The sequence below is a fragment of the Cavia porcellus genome, unplaced genomic scaffold (assembly GCF_034190915.1).
Source record: "Cavia porcellus strain 051 isolate PalLab524CR breed Dunkin Hartley unplaced genomic scaffold, mCavPor4.1 scaffold_5, whole genome shotgun sequence".
Taxonomy (NCBI): Eukaryota; Metazoa; Chordata; class Mammalia; order Rodentia; family Caviidae; genus Cavia; species Cavia porcellus.
Window position 1 is genome coordinate 32,587,410 of NW_026947488.1, and position 14,021 is coordinate 32,601,430.

Here is a 14,021-nt window from a genome sequence, read left to right on the forward strand (position 1 = left end):
GCACGAGGTCCATGCTGCATTGTGTCACTGCTCCTGCATGCTCCTTAGGCCTGGGTCTCCATCAGCAACAGGGTCATGGGCTGGGGATGGCCTGCAGCACTAGGCCTGTGGGACTTGGACAGCCAGGCCTCAGGTTCTGCATGTCAGGCTCTGGGGTAACCTTTAAAAGCTGACGGGATCCAGTTAAAAAGTAATAACTGTCAATCAGTAAGAATCTAAAGTGCGACAATGAGCATAGCACCAAGTCCGCTGTCCCCTGAATGGTTCCCTACTCCTGGAGGAGGGGTGCTGGGTTTTCCAAAGATGCCAATCCTGTTGAGAGGCTGAAAATTTTCTGCAATGGAGGGAATAAGCCAACTCAGAAGAGAAAGCAAGCAGCACAGCGTCTCATGTGTCTGCGGCAGCTGGGGTGGGGCAGTAGGGAGTGGGCTGACCCCACCCTGCCACCAGCACTGCAGAGAGTCCCCCGCAGAGCCCAGGCCCCTGGTCTGGCCCCATCCAGCCTTGAGAACAGGGCTATTGAGTTTCTTCAGACCCAGCTTTCCGCCCTCATGGGGATTTCCTGCCACCTTCTCAGCAGCAGTCACATGAACAACGTGAGCTCTGCCCCCAGGGATGGCCCGGGGTCCACACTTTGCCCTCACTTGTGTCAGTCAGCAACCCTCTGGAAGCAATGTGGGGGGTGGACTGCCCACCTGGCCATGCTTCCCACGGGACTGTCCAAGCGTGGGACATGAATCAATGCACACAGGGTTTTGTGTGTGGGGACCACTAGGGCCATCTGTCTTGGAAAAGAGCACTTGTGTCATAGATGTGGCCTTCGGATCCACTAGGCACTGAAAGCATGGAGCTAGACTCATCTGGATTCAGCTGGTTCACTCCTGGAGTCTGTGCTTGTGAGTTTGGAGCATGATGGCCAGATGCATATTTGTCTTAGAGGATCAACGTGACACCCTAGGTCCAGGGGTTTAACTTGAAAGTTCACCTCTAGAAGCAGGAGAGGGGGAATGCAGGTGATGGCTGAACACCAGAAATGATGAGAAGCTTATGGAGAAAGGAGTAGTGAAACAAATGGGGACATACACAGACACAGATTGTGGGGCAGCCTGGAAACAGAAGGGCCTGACAGACTGATCAGACCTGGAAAAGGGGGACCTATGCAGTCTGGATTATGCAATCACATTTAACACCCTTGGCAGGTCATGGTGGCCCTAGCATGACATCACTGGGGACCCCACAGCCATGATGTGAGTGTCTGTGATACAATAGCTAGCTGTGCCCAGGGCCGAGTGCTGTAGAACAAATGAACACGTGCGTATTTGTATTGCTGCGCGGACACAGGCATGAACACACATTTGTGCTACTCAGTGGATATGCTTGCACATGGATGTGCACACACTCACTCCCATGCTCAGCCTGTGTGGAACCCAAGCCCCCGAGCAGTACTAAACATGCACCCTTCTCGCCTAGTCCCGACTGGGGCTACTATTGTCCAGCACTGGGTGCCTGCACTTTGGAAGCAGGGCTGAAGTCTGGTTGGGTGGGTAAAGGAAAGGACACGGCCAGAGTGGTGTGCTGTCAGGACCTGCATACGAGGCAGGATGAGGACACATTGCATGCGGGGGCCACAGAGGCACCCAAAGAGCCCTGGGGCCCATGTGCAGTTCCGAGACACCAGAAGTGCACACCAGTACAGACAGGAGCCTTGAATCTGGAAGAGTGGGTGGTCTTTCCCGAGATGAAGCTCCCGTGGTGAATAGAAGGATCACAGGCAGAAGGACTGCTCCTCCCCAGGGTATGCCTGGCTGCAATGCAACATGAGAGGGACACGTGGCCAACACTGCTCCCAAGATGCTACCAGGGCCAGCAATAGTCAGGAAAACCAGGGAAAGCAGGGTGTTTACAGCACTCCTCAGCAACCTGCACAGCACAAGATGCCTGCTCATCACAGAGCAGCATAGCCTCACAGCCGGGCATCAGCAGGCATCAAAGTCAGTGGTCAAAGCCGCTTCCTGCTAGTGCCAATGGGCAAAGGGCCTCCCGACAGTGTGTGGAAGGGCACAGCATCTCTGCTGGTTAAGATGTGATGCATCCCTGCATCAACTCCAGGATGGATGCAGTTATTATGGATAGCAAAAACGCACAGCTCCAAGGGCACACATGGCAGGGACCACTGAGGGTCCCCTCTGCTCAAGATGGAAGAGTGAGCCACAGCAAGAAATTGTGGGCAGGGTCCCCGAGGGTTCTGGCCTGGACCTCTGTCTTGTGCCATAACTGAGGGAAGTGTAGACCTTTGAATATTGTCTCTGGGTTACAGAAGTTAACGGTGTTAGTTTCCTGAGTTTTATAACACAATTCCTTTTTAGCAAATGGTCAATTTAGGGGTATGGCAGTAACACATCTATACTATAATGAACTTGCAAACAGCTAAAAATACATATTTAAATAGGGAGTAGGGATGGTAATCTCTTAAGATTTCAGGAAACTGGAGACAAAGCACAGCAGCTGTATTATTTTTGCAATTTTTCTATATGTCTGCAATTACCTTAAAAATAAAAAGTAAAAAAAAAAAAAAAAAAAGACCAACCAAGCAAACAAAACAGCCTTGAAAGTGCTCTATCTTTGCATGAAAATTTACCCCTTACAATGAATTCTTTTCCTTTGGGAATTAAACATCACTTTCTTTTTGTTTTTGTTTTTCAATGGTGCTTCAGTAGAAATACTGCAAGTATTACTGAAAAAAATGAAAAACCGTTGAATTTTCTTTTTACAATGCACGCATAGCTCATCCAGCACAGCGCCATGGGACTGTGTCAGGTCGTTCCCCCTGTGCCTTGTGGGAAGCTGCTCAGCCGCCCAAGGAACCACAGCGGCTCTGGCCTTTGCCCAGGAGGCCTCTGCTCAGAGGCTCACATGGGCACCTTGATAGCACCCACAGGACAGGCAGCCTCGGAAGTGAGTGAGTGAGGAGGGACAGGTGCCTGGGGACCAAGGGGTTGGGGGACCTGACCATCCTCACTTCCCACCTGGCCAACAAAAGGCCTGTAAGCCCTGCATGTCCAGGGCCACTCCTGATGCTGAGAGGGATAGGCAAGCTGTGGTCCTCATTCCCAGAGGAGCCCAGCAGCTATACATACTCTATGTGCCACTAGCCCCTATTCTGCCCACCTGGTCCTGCTCCCTGGTGGAAGGTGCTAGGCTCCCTGCACCTACCCACACTCCAGCCCTGAGCTATCTCCTAGGTTGGCTCTGCCTCTTCTGCCCATCACGTGGTCCCCAAGATCACCTGCCCAGCTCCTCTCTGCCCCACTGGGCCTCCGCCCATGAGCAGGACACTCTGTGACCTGGCTGGCTCCCTAGCTGGGAAGATATGGAGTACTTTCCAGGCCATCAGTAGCCATTGTGAATGTCCAGCTATAATAAATCTCTGTATTTATTAAGTAATGGCAGGGTGTTTTGGATAATCAAGTGTCTGCCAGTAAAAGGACCTTTTGGTTCCATAGTAGGTCACCCTCCCCACAGCCAGTATACTTCAGGCTTTTCATTACCTATGCGATAGTTCCTGTTTCAGTTTCAGTTACTTATGTCTCCTAGCAATGGCGGGTTGCCGTGATGCACAGCTGTCAATGTGACGCATATTGTAAGAACCAGTGCCCAGTTGACAAGCCATCCTGATTCTGTACTTCCTGCTTTCTTATCCTGTATAAGTCTTAGATCATCAGAAATCTAGGTCTGATATTTTGGGAATGATCCTGATCAGTTCCCATCAACATAAATAAATCTGCCGCCAAAGCCTGGTGTTGTCTTGGTATTTCTGCTTACCGTAGCAGTCAATGTTTGATGCATTCTGTTAAACTAAATGAAAAGCATATATATTTAAATTGTATTTTTGCAGTCTAAAGACTACAGAAAGAATATTAAAATTCATTAGCAGTGATCTTGTATATGTGTGCATGATATAAGTGTATATATATATGCATAAGTTATTCTCAAGCATAAGTAGCATATATATATATACCTTGAAATAACTTCTGTGTACATATATACTCTGAAATAAGTTTAGACTCACATAAAAGTTTCAAAAATAGAACAGAGTTCCTGCAGAAATTCAAAGATAGCACCGAGTCCTACATTCCTCAAATTATCTTGCATAACTGCAGTATGGCTCTTGAAGCCAGTGGTGATGGGGCCGGGGCAGCTCTTCTGACCTGGCTGCAGATGGCACTGGCCTGCCTTATGGGCCCGAAGTGTGTAGCTCCAGGATCTGGGCATTGTGTTTGTATTCACATAGTCCTGGCAGCAGCCACCTGCCCACACTCCCTCTGCTGTCCACTCCTCCCCCTTCACACACCTGTGCTCTGCACTTAGGGCTGTCCTTTGAGAAGGTCACACAGATGGGGTCCTGGGGTCAGCCTTGCCAAGTAGCATAGCACCTGAGGCCCAGGTATCCAGGCACCTCCTCGTCCTAAGCAGTATCCCACGGCAACAGAGTGCCACAGTGTGCTTCTCCCCTCACCTGCTGAGGGTGTTTGGGTTTTTCTAGTTTTGCATGATTAGACATAAATGTTGCCGATGTATCTGCACAGGTTTTCTGTGAACATAAGGTTTGGTTTCCTTAAATACCCAGGTGTGGGAGGCCTGGCACACGGGTGTTTATTTAACTTTGTAAGAAACTGACAAGCTGTTTTCCAGGGTGGTACTCCTGCTGCCGTGTGTGCAGGCTCTCCTTGCTTTGTACCCCCGCCAGCCTGAAGTGCTCCTAGGGTGTGGGGTATGGTCTGTGCCATCCATGCTGTGGGTGTGGTGTCCTCCGGTGTGGCCCTGGCCACCACATTCAGACTCTGATCAAGCATCTGTTCTAATGTTTTGCAAAGCTTTAAATTACATTCTTTTACCTTTGAATTTAGAGAGCATGGGACCTGAGGGCATGGGTCTGCCCATCCACATGAACTCTGCAGTGGGAACCATGGAGTTGCCTATGAACATTGTAACATAGCAGGTTAGAAAGAACGTATTAGTAACTGTGCAAGGATGGCAGTGCGCTTCCTCCTGCACCAAATTGCATCTTGATCACACAAAGCACGCAGGACAGCTAAAGAGCTCCTCCTCGAGTGTCCATGAGCCCATTGCTTGGATTCCACTGTCTACACATCTGCCGCACTGACTCCACTACACAGGAACTCACCCTCATGCGTCCTGTTCTGCTTTGTAAAGTGAGCTGCAGGTGGCAGCCCTGACCCCTTCTACCGGCCTCATTGCTCGTCTGCATGGAATAAAACGTACAAAACTTGATTTGAGGAGGAAGCTGGGGGTTTGGACCCTCAGCACAGATGATTTGGGTCAACGTGACTGTGAGGTACAGGTTGGTTCGTATGGCAGAGTAGGAGACACTTGGGACCTGGAGTTTAGCTGCGACCCGTCCCTTTCCCAGCATCAAGTCCTTTGGTGAGTCACTCCTGAGCTGGCGAGCTGTCCCTGGGGTTCACTGAGGGGCTTCTGGACTCGGGGTCTTGAAGTGTGGTCTCATCCGCCATGATGTGCAGAGAAGATGAAGTAGCTGGACACTCTGCCCTGTCACTGTCACACAGGCATGACAATACCTTGGAACCAGAGATTGTCCCACCTCAGGTGGCCTGTGCTATCTTCCCCTCATCTTTCCAGCCCTCATGGAAATTTGTGTGGTATGATCGTAGTCACAGCACAGTGGGCAGGGAAGGTGGTCAGTGTGAACAAGATTTGCCTGCTGTGTACATGGACACAGCTGGCTTTGCAGGGCAGGTACTTCCTGCTTCCCCACGAGGGTGAGGCTGTTTCTGTGAGGGGTGTGTGCTGAGTCTGCAGGGTGCACAAAACCTGGGCTCCTTGAAGCTGCACCTAGGGTTCCCAGTAGTGTGAGGTGACTACTCAGGCTTTGTGGAGGAGACAGTGCCTGAAAGATGGCATCCAGAAACCATTACCGTTTCCTCCCTCAGTGCGGGGTCACTCTCCCACATGGCTGTGTCTGCCCTGGCCTCCGGCAGTGCATCTGTGTGTGGTGAGATGTAGGAATCCTTTACTTCTTGGCAGTCTGTTTCCAATGCTGTAACGAAGAACCCTAGGCTGGATATTTTATAGAGATAACAGGCTTGTTTAGCTCACAGTTTGGAAGCTGAGAGTCCAGACAGCATCACCCTGGCTCTCACCTCACATGGAGGTGGCGGTACCCTGGTGGCAGTGCACGCAGCAGCAAAGTCACAAGAAGGGTAGTTAGGAAACTGAGTGCAGGAAGGGGTGAGGACTCACCTGATCCCTGAGCCATCTGAACCTTTCCCGGGAGTGACACACTGTGAGCTAAGGACCTCACAGGGCCCCTCCTAAAGCCCCATTGCATCCAGCACTCCCACCCTGTGGACCAGGCCCAGTATAGGGACAAACACATTCAAACCACTGTGACCATGTTCCCATCACCCCAATCAGCTCTCCCTGATCATGACCAGCAGACATCAGTTTTTTCTCCATCATGGGCAGCAGCCCCTCAGCCTCCCTTCAGCCCCTGAGTGTTCAGATCACAGAGCTGACTCAAGGATGGAAGTCCTGGCGCTAAGGGAGGAATCTCAGTATGGGAGGGGGGTGAGTGACCCCACTGAGGAGACGCCTAGATCCCTCAACTTGGGCGGGCCCTGCTATGTGCTGCGTCAGGGGACCTGGCTGTGTTGGGGATGGTTCTGGCTTTTCTGATCAACAGGAAAGCACAGTGTGAGTGCCTCCCTGCACATTTCCTCCCCCAGAGAAAGGAAAGCGTTTATGAACCAAGTGGCCCTGCCAGCCTCATGCCTGGGCCTTCAGTTGTGGGTGGACCCCTGCCCCTCCCTGAGGACCACTGCCGCCCTAGGGTCCTTAAATACATACAATGCACTCAGACCTTGGTGGCAACGTGAAGCTCGGTGCTGAGCAGTGCACTGCGTGGCAAGAACACAGCAAGAGGCTCCAGATGTTCTTCTGCCATCAGGTGCCTCTGTTCTGACCAGGGGCTTTCAACTGGACAGAGGCCACTTCCTGTCACAGCGCGCGGCACCTCCTGGTGACTGGCACAGGGAATAGAGGCCTCTCCAAGGTTCTGAAAGGAGGGTCCTTCTGCAGGGATCACAGCAGCTCTCGGGGGCAGGCTACACAGGGGTCCACCACTCACCATGGGAGGGGCTTGGCTCTGAGGATGCCCTGGACAGGGCCACTCAGCCACTCCTGGCTCTGTTTCTTCCAGGTGAGTGGAAGCACCAGCCAGGTACACAGTGCTCAGTTGTGATGAATTTGGCAGGCACAGCTCTCAAACATGGTGCTCTATTTAGGAAATCTAACTTTCCAAACCCAGCACAGTGGGTACTGGATCTGCATGACCTAGCACCTGGACTAGCACCTACTAACCTTGTACCTCCTGTGTGACCTAGCACCTACTGACCTAGTACCTACTGAGTGACCTAGCACCTTTTGACATAGTACCTGCTGTTTCTTCCTGATTGTGAGAACTCACAAATGCCCCAATCTATGTGACCCATTCATGTTTCTGAGTTGGATCCCTCATGTTAGGAGAAGATACTTTGAAACGAGTTTCTAGTGAACAAGCAGGATATTGGTTAAAATGAAACTTGGGCTTGCCTTTGGGTCTCAGTGCTACTCCCGTCTGTGTGTCTCAGGGGTTCACTTACTGAGTGTATGACCTGGTCACAGTGTGGACATGGCTCCTTGGCCCTGCAGGATGACACGCCCACCTCACCATACCCAGAATCCAGAGAGGGTGCTTTCCCTGCTACCCTGGATCCCTGCCAGCCTGAATCACTGTTTTCTGTTTTGATTTTAGATATGATAAGTAGGAGGGGATGTTTTCATCAACATGGATTGAACTGATTGGTATTCCCAGTGTCTCTGGGCTAATCACTGAGGAAATACTCGAGTTTCACATACACATTTGAAAGTCGGTGAAGTGCGGAAGGAAATGGGCTGTCTAGAGATGTTTTAATTAGCCACTGAGAAAATCGACATGAGAGGGCCCCAAAGGATTCTTTTTCTGTTGTTTCTTGCAGTACTGGGGATTGAAACCAGGGCCTCGTACATGCTCCACCCTGCACGGAGACCCAAGCTGATCAAGAGAGGGATCTGTGTGGGTCTGAAAAATGAATGCAGGTCTCATCCTCAGCATCTGAGGCCTGTCCTTTGCAGTGGCAAAAGTGCTGCAAGGACGGCCCCCTTGCATTGCAGCACAGACAGTGGGCTCGTTATCCTGGACATGCCCACTCCCATGGCAATGCCACGCACCTCAGTACTGGAATAGAGAAAAACACTTGCCAAACTGAACATGGACTTTTGATTTAAAAACTGAACTGCTTGACAAAGTAGTGAAACAGGGAACTTAACACTGAATAAGATCACCCATAAAACCACAGTCTCAACCCAAAGTCCAGGACAATGAGCGCTCCTGGAAGGGCCAAGGCGAGGAGGCTAGCATGACTGCTCCACTTGCCTGAGGTTCTGCCAGTGCAGGGAGCCAAGCAAAGGACGCAAAACCCCAAGTGGCCCACTCCATCAGCCCTGCAGTGTCCTGGGGCTATGAAAGTGAGCTCTTAAAACGCTGCCCATTATTTCCAAAGCCTTTCTGTTCCTCTGGGTGAGATGTTTTATTTTCAGGCTTTTGGATTTTCTTCAAATCCTTGTTCAGTCTCTTTATGTTTCTGACAGAGGTAGAGAGAAGCCCACTGCTGCAGGGTCTGCAGGCCTGAAGCATTTACATGAGGAGACTCGAGGGTCTTGTAGCTCTAGGGACCAATGAGAATTCTTAGGTGCAAAAGGGGCTGCAGCATCCCAGGTCATTTGGAGGCCTGGGCACATCGCTGACACAGAAGTTCATGGAGGTGTGCATTTCCCTAAGGCAGGAAGCGCAGTGCCACACTTGGGAGACTAAACCTGAAGGAGCACAAGGCCGCATGACCACGGAGACACCCAAGTTATTTCTCTGCATGCGGGGACAAGGAAGCACCCCAGTATCCAGTGTGGAGCAGTGCCCATAGACAGGCATCTCCCTCGCCCTTTTTGCCTCAGGGAAGAAGAGGATCTCCTCCTCGTACGGTGCTCAGGTGATGAGGTGCCTGTGCTCTGGGTTTGAGCCTCCATTCCCTTGTCACAAATAAGTGCACTGGGTGCCTTCTGCATTTGGCCGGTGCCTCCACACAGCAGGTTGTGGGGCTTGGCCGCCGCAACTCCAACTCCCTAACTGTATTTGGTGGAACTGCTCTGTGATTTGGCCCTGAAATCTCTCTGCCTGAATTCATTTGTGTGGAAAGGAGAAGGGGGTTCCTGCTGCCGCTGTGCTTGGGTTGGTGAAGCACCAGACATGTGGGGTGTAGGCCCAGGGCAGTGGATGCCAGGCCCAGTTATCCCACTTGACATGTCCAGAGGCCACCAATGGGCAGCCTGCAGGTTGGCTGAGTGTAGTGCATCTTTCGAGCCCCAGGACTACCCCATCTCACAGGAAGTCACAGAACCTTCTGGGGCACTGGAAAATAGCTGCCAAGGAAACCTGCACGTCGACACCACAACCACAAAGGCAAAGGAGGGCCATTGGCACTGCAGGGCCATGGGCAGGTGAGAAAGCTCTAGGGGTCCCTCATGTGGCACCAGGCATGAGCCAGTGCTGGGAAAATGGCCAGGCCACCAGGATGTGGAGTGACAGGGAGCTGGTGACAGAAGGGCATGGGCAGAGTCAGGAGGAGCCAGTGATGGCCAGGACATGTGGCACTTAACCACCTTGACGACATTTGGAAAGCTGTACTCAGATGTTAACTATGGGGATTTTCTGTAGACCAAATGCAGTGAAAGAAATTCCAGAGACCTTAAAATCGCATTTCCCTCGGCCAGTGGATGACATCTGAGGGCCCCACGCTCTGATGAGGCTTTGGCACGCCAGGCAGGGCCATTTCCTCTGTAGCCAGCTGTGCCCCATCTGCATGTTCAACTACCAGCGGCTGGAAAGTGTTTGAGAGCACGTCGCCCACACAGACCTTCTCGGCATTGTTTCCTAAGTAGTGCCACTGCTCACCTGGAAGTTGCATTCTGTGAAATTTTACAGCTCATTGAGAGACGCCCCAAAGTGTTGGGGGACATGGGTAGGTTCCAGGGAGCACCGAGCCCTCCAGTGTTGGTGCCCACGTGCCCGGAGCCAGCCCTCTCCTCCCAGACTCAGGCTTAGCATGGGGGCTGTAGGGTGAGACGATGATATATGTTGCCCGGCGAGCCCTGGAAAGCTGTGGAGAGTGAGCCTCGGTCTTTCTTGCTGCAGTGGGGAGCCCTGCCCTATCCAGTGCAGCCCCTGGATGAGCAGGGGATATGTCTGGTCACTGTCACTGCCACTGTGGCCACAGCAGTTGGCAGCCCAAGTGTGGCCACCCAGCCCATGGGTTGGCAGCTGACTACAGCAGCAAGAGGCCTGGGCATCCTGTGGGCAGCCGTCCAGCTGGGCCCAGTAGGGTTGTTGACCTCAGAGTTACGAACAGAAGCCAGAAACCCTGACCGATCCAAGTGACCCCGTGTGCAGCAGAGCTCGCAGACCTGTCGCTCTCTCATGGCACGGGGCAGGAAGCATTGCCATCAGTTTCTGTTCACAAGGCGACACCACTTCTCTGTTTCCACTTCTTTTCCTCATGTGCTGAAAAGTTATCCAAGGAGCAGCAGCACTGCAGTGCGAGAATGTTTCTCAGCAAGGGCCTTTCTGTGTTCGTAAAATTCCTGGAAGGCCTCATTCACCACTCTGGACCTTGAATCCCCCATACTGTCCCAGTGTCCCTGGGCGGGGGCAGTGTGTGCCTCCTGGTTTCCTCCCCTAGGAGTCTTGAGGGATGCTGCTGGGCTGCAGGCCTCTTCCCCTGCAGGTCCCGCTGCTCTCAGGCTAGGCTGCATGAGGGTCTCTGCTGTCCTTTGGGCCTTGGTGCACTGGATGCTGCTGTGACCCTGCACCTGAGCCAGGGCTCTCCTGACTTCCCAGGCCCTGGTGGAGCTGCGTCCCTCCTCTGGGACTCTTGTGCTGCCCGGCAGAATGGTCCTTTTGAGTCTAGGGCCACACGCAGCTCCCTCCAAGGCTTAGACATGGGTTTTCCACTGTGCCCTGCTGCCCTGGCTGGAAGTCAGGGAATGTCCTGTCCTGGCTCTCCTCCTGCAGCCTCCAGGTCTAGTCCTCCCTCCCTCTCTAGGGGTGGCTTTGGCTTCCTGCCCAGCCTGGCCCTCCTGTGTGTGCTCTGCCCAACCTTCCCTTGTGTTTTCTCTATCCTACATGGGTCCATGGGCACAGTCGCCCACAGAGCCATGGGGCAGGCCAGCCTCACAGACACCTAGCTGGCTTACAAGGGTCTCGTCTGGATCACTCTTTGCTCATGTCACTGTTTTAGCCATCTTGGCTCCTCACACCCTTGCAGCTCTGGGCCACTGATCTTGGATGACAGGGACAGCACGGCCCTTCTTTCCTCTGGGGCATACCACAGCAGGACACATTGACTTTCTCCTGTCTCCAGAAGGCCAGTGTCTCCCACTGCCCAGACCTTGCTCTCTGTCTCCAAGACACCCCATCCAGAAGCAAACGCCCTCCTGAGACCACAAACACCACAGACCTCCTCAGGTCCAAGGCTTGCTTCTCACAGACTGAACAAGCATAGTGCCTCCCTGCCACAGGTCGGGCGGGGGGCACAGGCTGCCCTCCTGTAGCACCACAGTGTCTTGGGCTTGGAGCTGCGTCCCATGATGCCCTGAAGCACCCCTGAAGGATGCTGTGTGGCCAGAGCCAGATATGCGCATTTCTGTGGCCCTCGATGCCTGGTCCATGGAGAAACAGCTCACCTAGCCATTCAACCCCACTCTTGCCACAGCCAAGCTTCTGGCTTGTCGGCAGTAGCTGCACAAGTGCTCCCTTGGTAGTAACTTAAGGACGCTAAGTTAGGGGACCCCATGAGACAAACCCATCCCCTGCAGTCCCCACACCCACAGCCCGGCCCATGCGTCCGCTGACCTCCAGCTCCTGCAGCTCCTCCTCCTCCTCCACGTCATAGGACAGCGTGTGGATCTTGATGTCATCAGCCGAAAGATCCAGAAACTTCCCGTCGGGGTACTCCAAGCTGTCTTTGGTGGGCGACCGGTCCTCAATGAAGGTGGTTTCACAGCAGTCGGTGGCCACACCATCGCCCCAGGAGCGCAGCACACCCTCCGAGTAGAGGATGAGGTTGGGCCGGTAACGAGACTCCACGGACCGCTGCAGGGCATTGGGGTCCAGTAGCTGCTGTGCAGCCTCCTTCCCACTGCCATCCACACTCTGGTGGCTCTGGTATTGGGGTGCTGGGTACACAGACACCAGGCCATCTCTGCTCTCAGCCACGAAGCTTCTGGTGTTGATCAGGCCATTCCTCTGGCCGACATCCAGGACCTTGCTGTGCACCAGCTCGCCCTTTGGCCCAGTGAGGCTGTCCATGGTGTTGGTCTCCCTGCAGGGGGCCTGGCCGCACAGGGTGCGCAGGTCACACTTGCCTCGAGGGACCCATTTCTCCTGGGGAGCAGGAAGCAGAGAACAGATGAGACCGACGCTCAGAACCGAGCTCAGCCCCTGACACGCACTGTGTCCAGTAGGCTCTTCCCCAGCAGGCGTGCAGGCAGTGGGAGTCAGAAACGCACAGCCCTGACAGCTCTCTGGATTTTCAAACAGCTGTGTCAGGTGTCAGCCAGACTCTGCTGGCCCACATCTTTGCAAAGTCTGCTTCCATGTGAAGGAAGCCACTGACCTCAGCTCTGAGGCCTCGGAAACCCCTAAGTGCTTGCAGACACCTGAAACCCAGGGCAGTCAGCTGCACGGGCGCCCATTCCCTGGCAGAGCTCAGCCCCAGGTCTGCAAAGGACCTGCCTGTTACGGAGTCTGTGTGGCTGTCCATTCTACACCGGCAGTAGAAGGGATTTAACACAGTGTGCTGCATGGATTCAGGAGGACAGGAGACCCACATCTTAGTGACATTGTGAGACTCCCCCACTCCCACCCCACCCCAAGGAAACACAGGTGGGTACAGATCGGAAGGTGCAGAACAGTGAGCCCAGTGCCCACCACACAGCCAGGAGTCACACCAGAGCCTTCCCTGCCTGATGTTCTTGACTTAGTGAAAACAATTTGTTTTTTCCTTAGACCATGTTCCTGTGCAGGCTTGTGGAGGGCAGAGAGAGAGAAAGAGACAGACAGAGAGAGAGAGAGAGACAGAGAGAGACAGAGAGACAGAGAGAAAGTGAGAGACAGACACAGAGGAAGACAGAGAGAGACAGAGAGAGAGACAAAGAGAGACAGATACAGAAAGAGACAGAGAGAGACAGAGAAAAGTGGAGAAGGAAGAAGAGGAAGAGGAGGAGAAGGAGGAGGAGAAGGATGATGATGATGATGATAATAGAACAGAGCCCAGAACTTCAGATTTGGGAAGTAGTAACAAATGATTTTCCTCAGGCTTGCTCTACATGCAAGTTAATAACTATTATACATGAAGACATTTCATCTTCAGCACTTCTGGAGCTCTAGCTTTCTATAAGATGTAAGCATTTTATTACTTAGAACTGCTTATGTGGTGGGTGATACAATAAAGTTTAGGGAAGACTAAAAGAGAGGGGGAGAAATCCGAGCGAACCTTGAAGACACCTAGTTCAGACTGCAGGCACACGGAGCAAGTGAGTAGTGTCACATAAAACCGTGTGCTTCAGAGAGGTCAGGAACACAGGGCCTTCTCTGTGGTCATGGCTATGAAGCCTCAGGCTCTGCAGGTGGATGTTAATTGAACACAGTCAGGGGTCTGCACACACCATGAACGTCATGCTAGTGATCCCTCTTGGCGAAGCGCCTCCTTCCACGTGATCTGATCCTCTTCAGAGAAGCCATAGCCGGGCTCTTTGAGTGATGCCTTTCAGTGCATGTGTGACTTGGCTACACCACATGTTAGTAGGGTGCTCCGTGAGTCTGCGGTGACCGTGAGCTGGCTCTGTGTCTT

At 52.8% G+C, this 14,021-nt stretch overlaps 1 protein-coding gene across 3 annotated transcripts in view; it reads right to left on the bottom strand.

Annotated features, from left to right (window-relative positions):
* Syndig1 (synapse differentiation inducing 1) overlaps positions 1–14,021 on the bottom strand; it is an 81,896-nt gene that overhangs the window by 31,039 nt on the left and 36,836 nt on the right. For all 3 annotated transcript variants that reach the window (XM_063248605.1, XM_003476364.5, XM_063248606.1), the window contains exon 2: positions 12,023–12,553. In XM_063248605.1, the coding sequence (XP_063104675.1) occupies positions 12,023–12,478 (456 nt within the window). In that variant the 5' untranslated portion in view covers positions 12,479–12,553. The remainder of the gene's footprint in view (positions 1–12,022; positions 12,554–14,021) is intronic.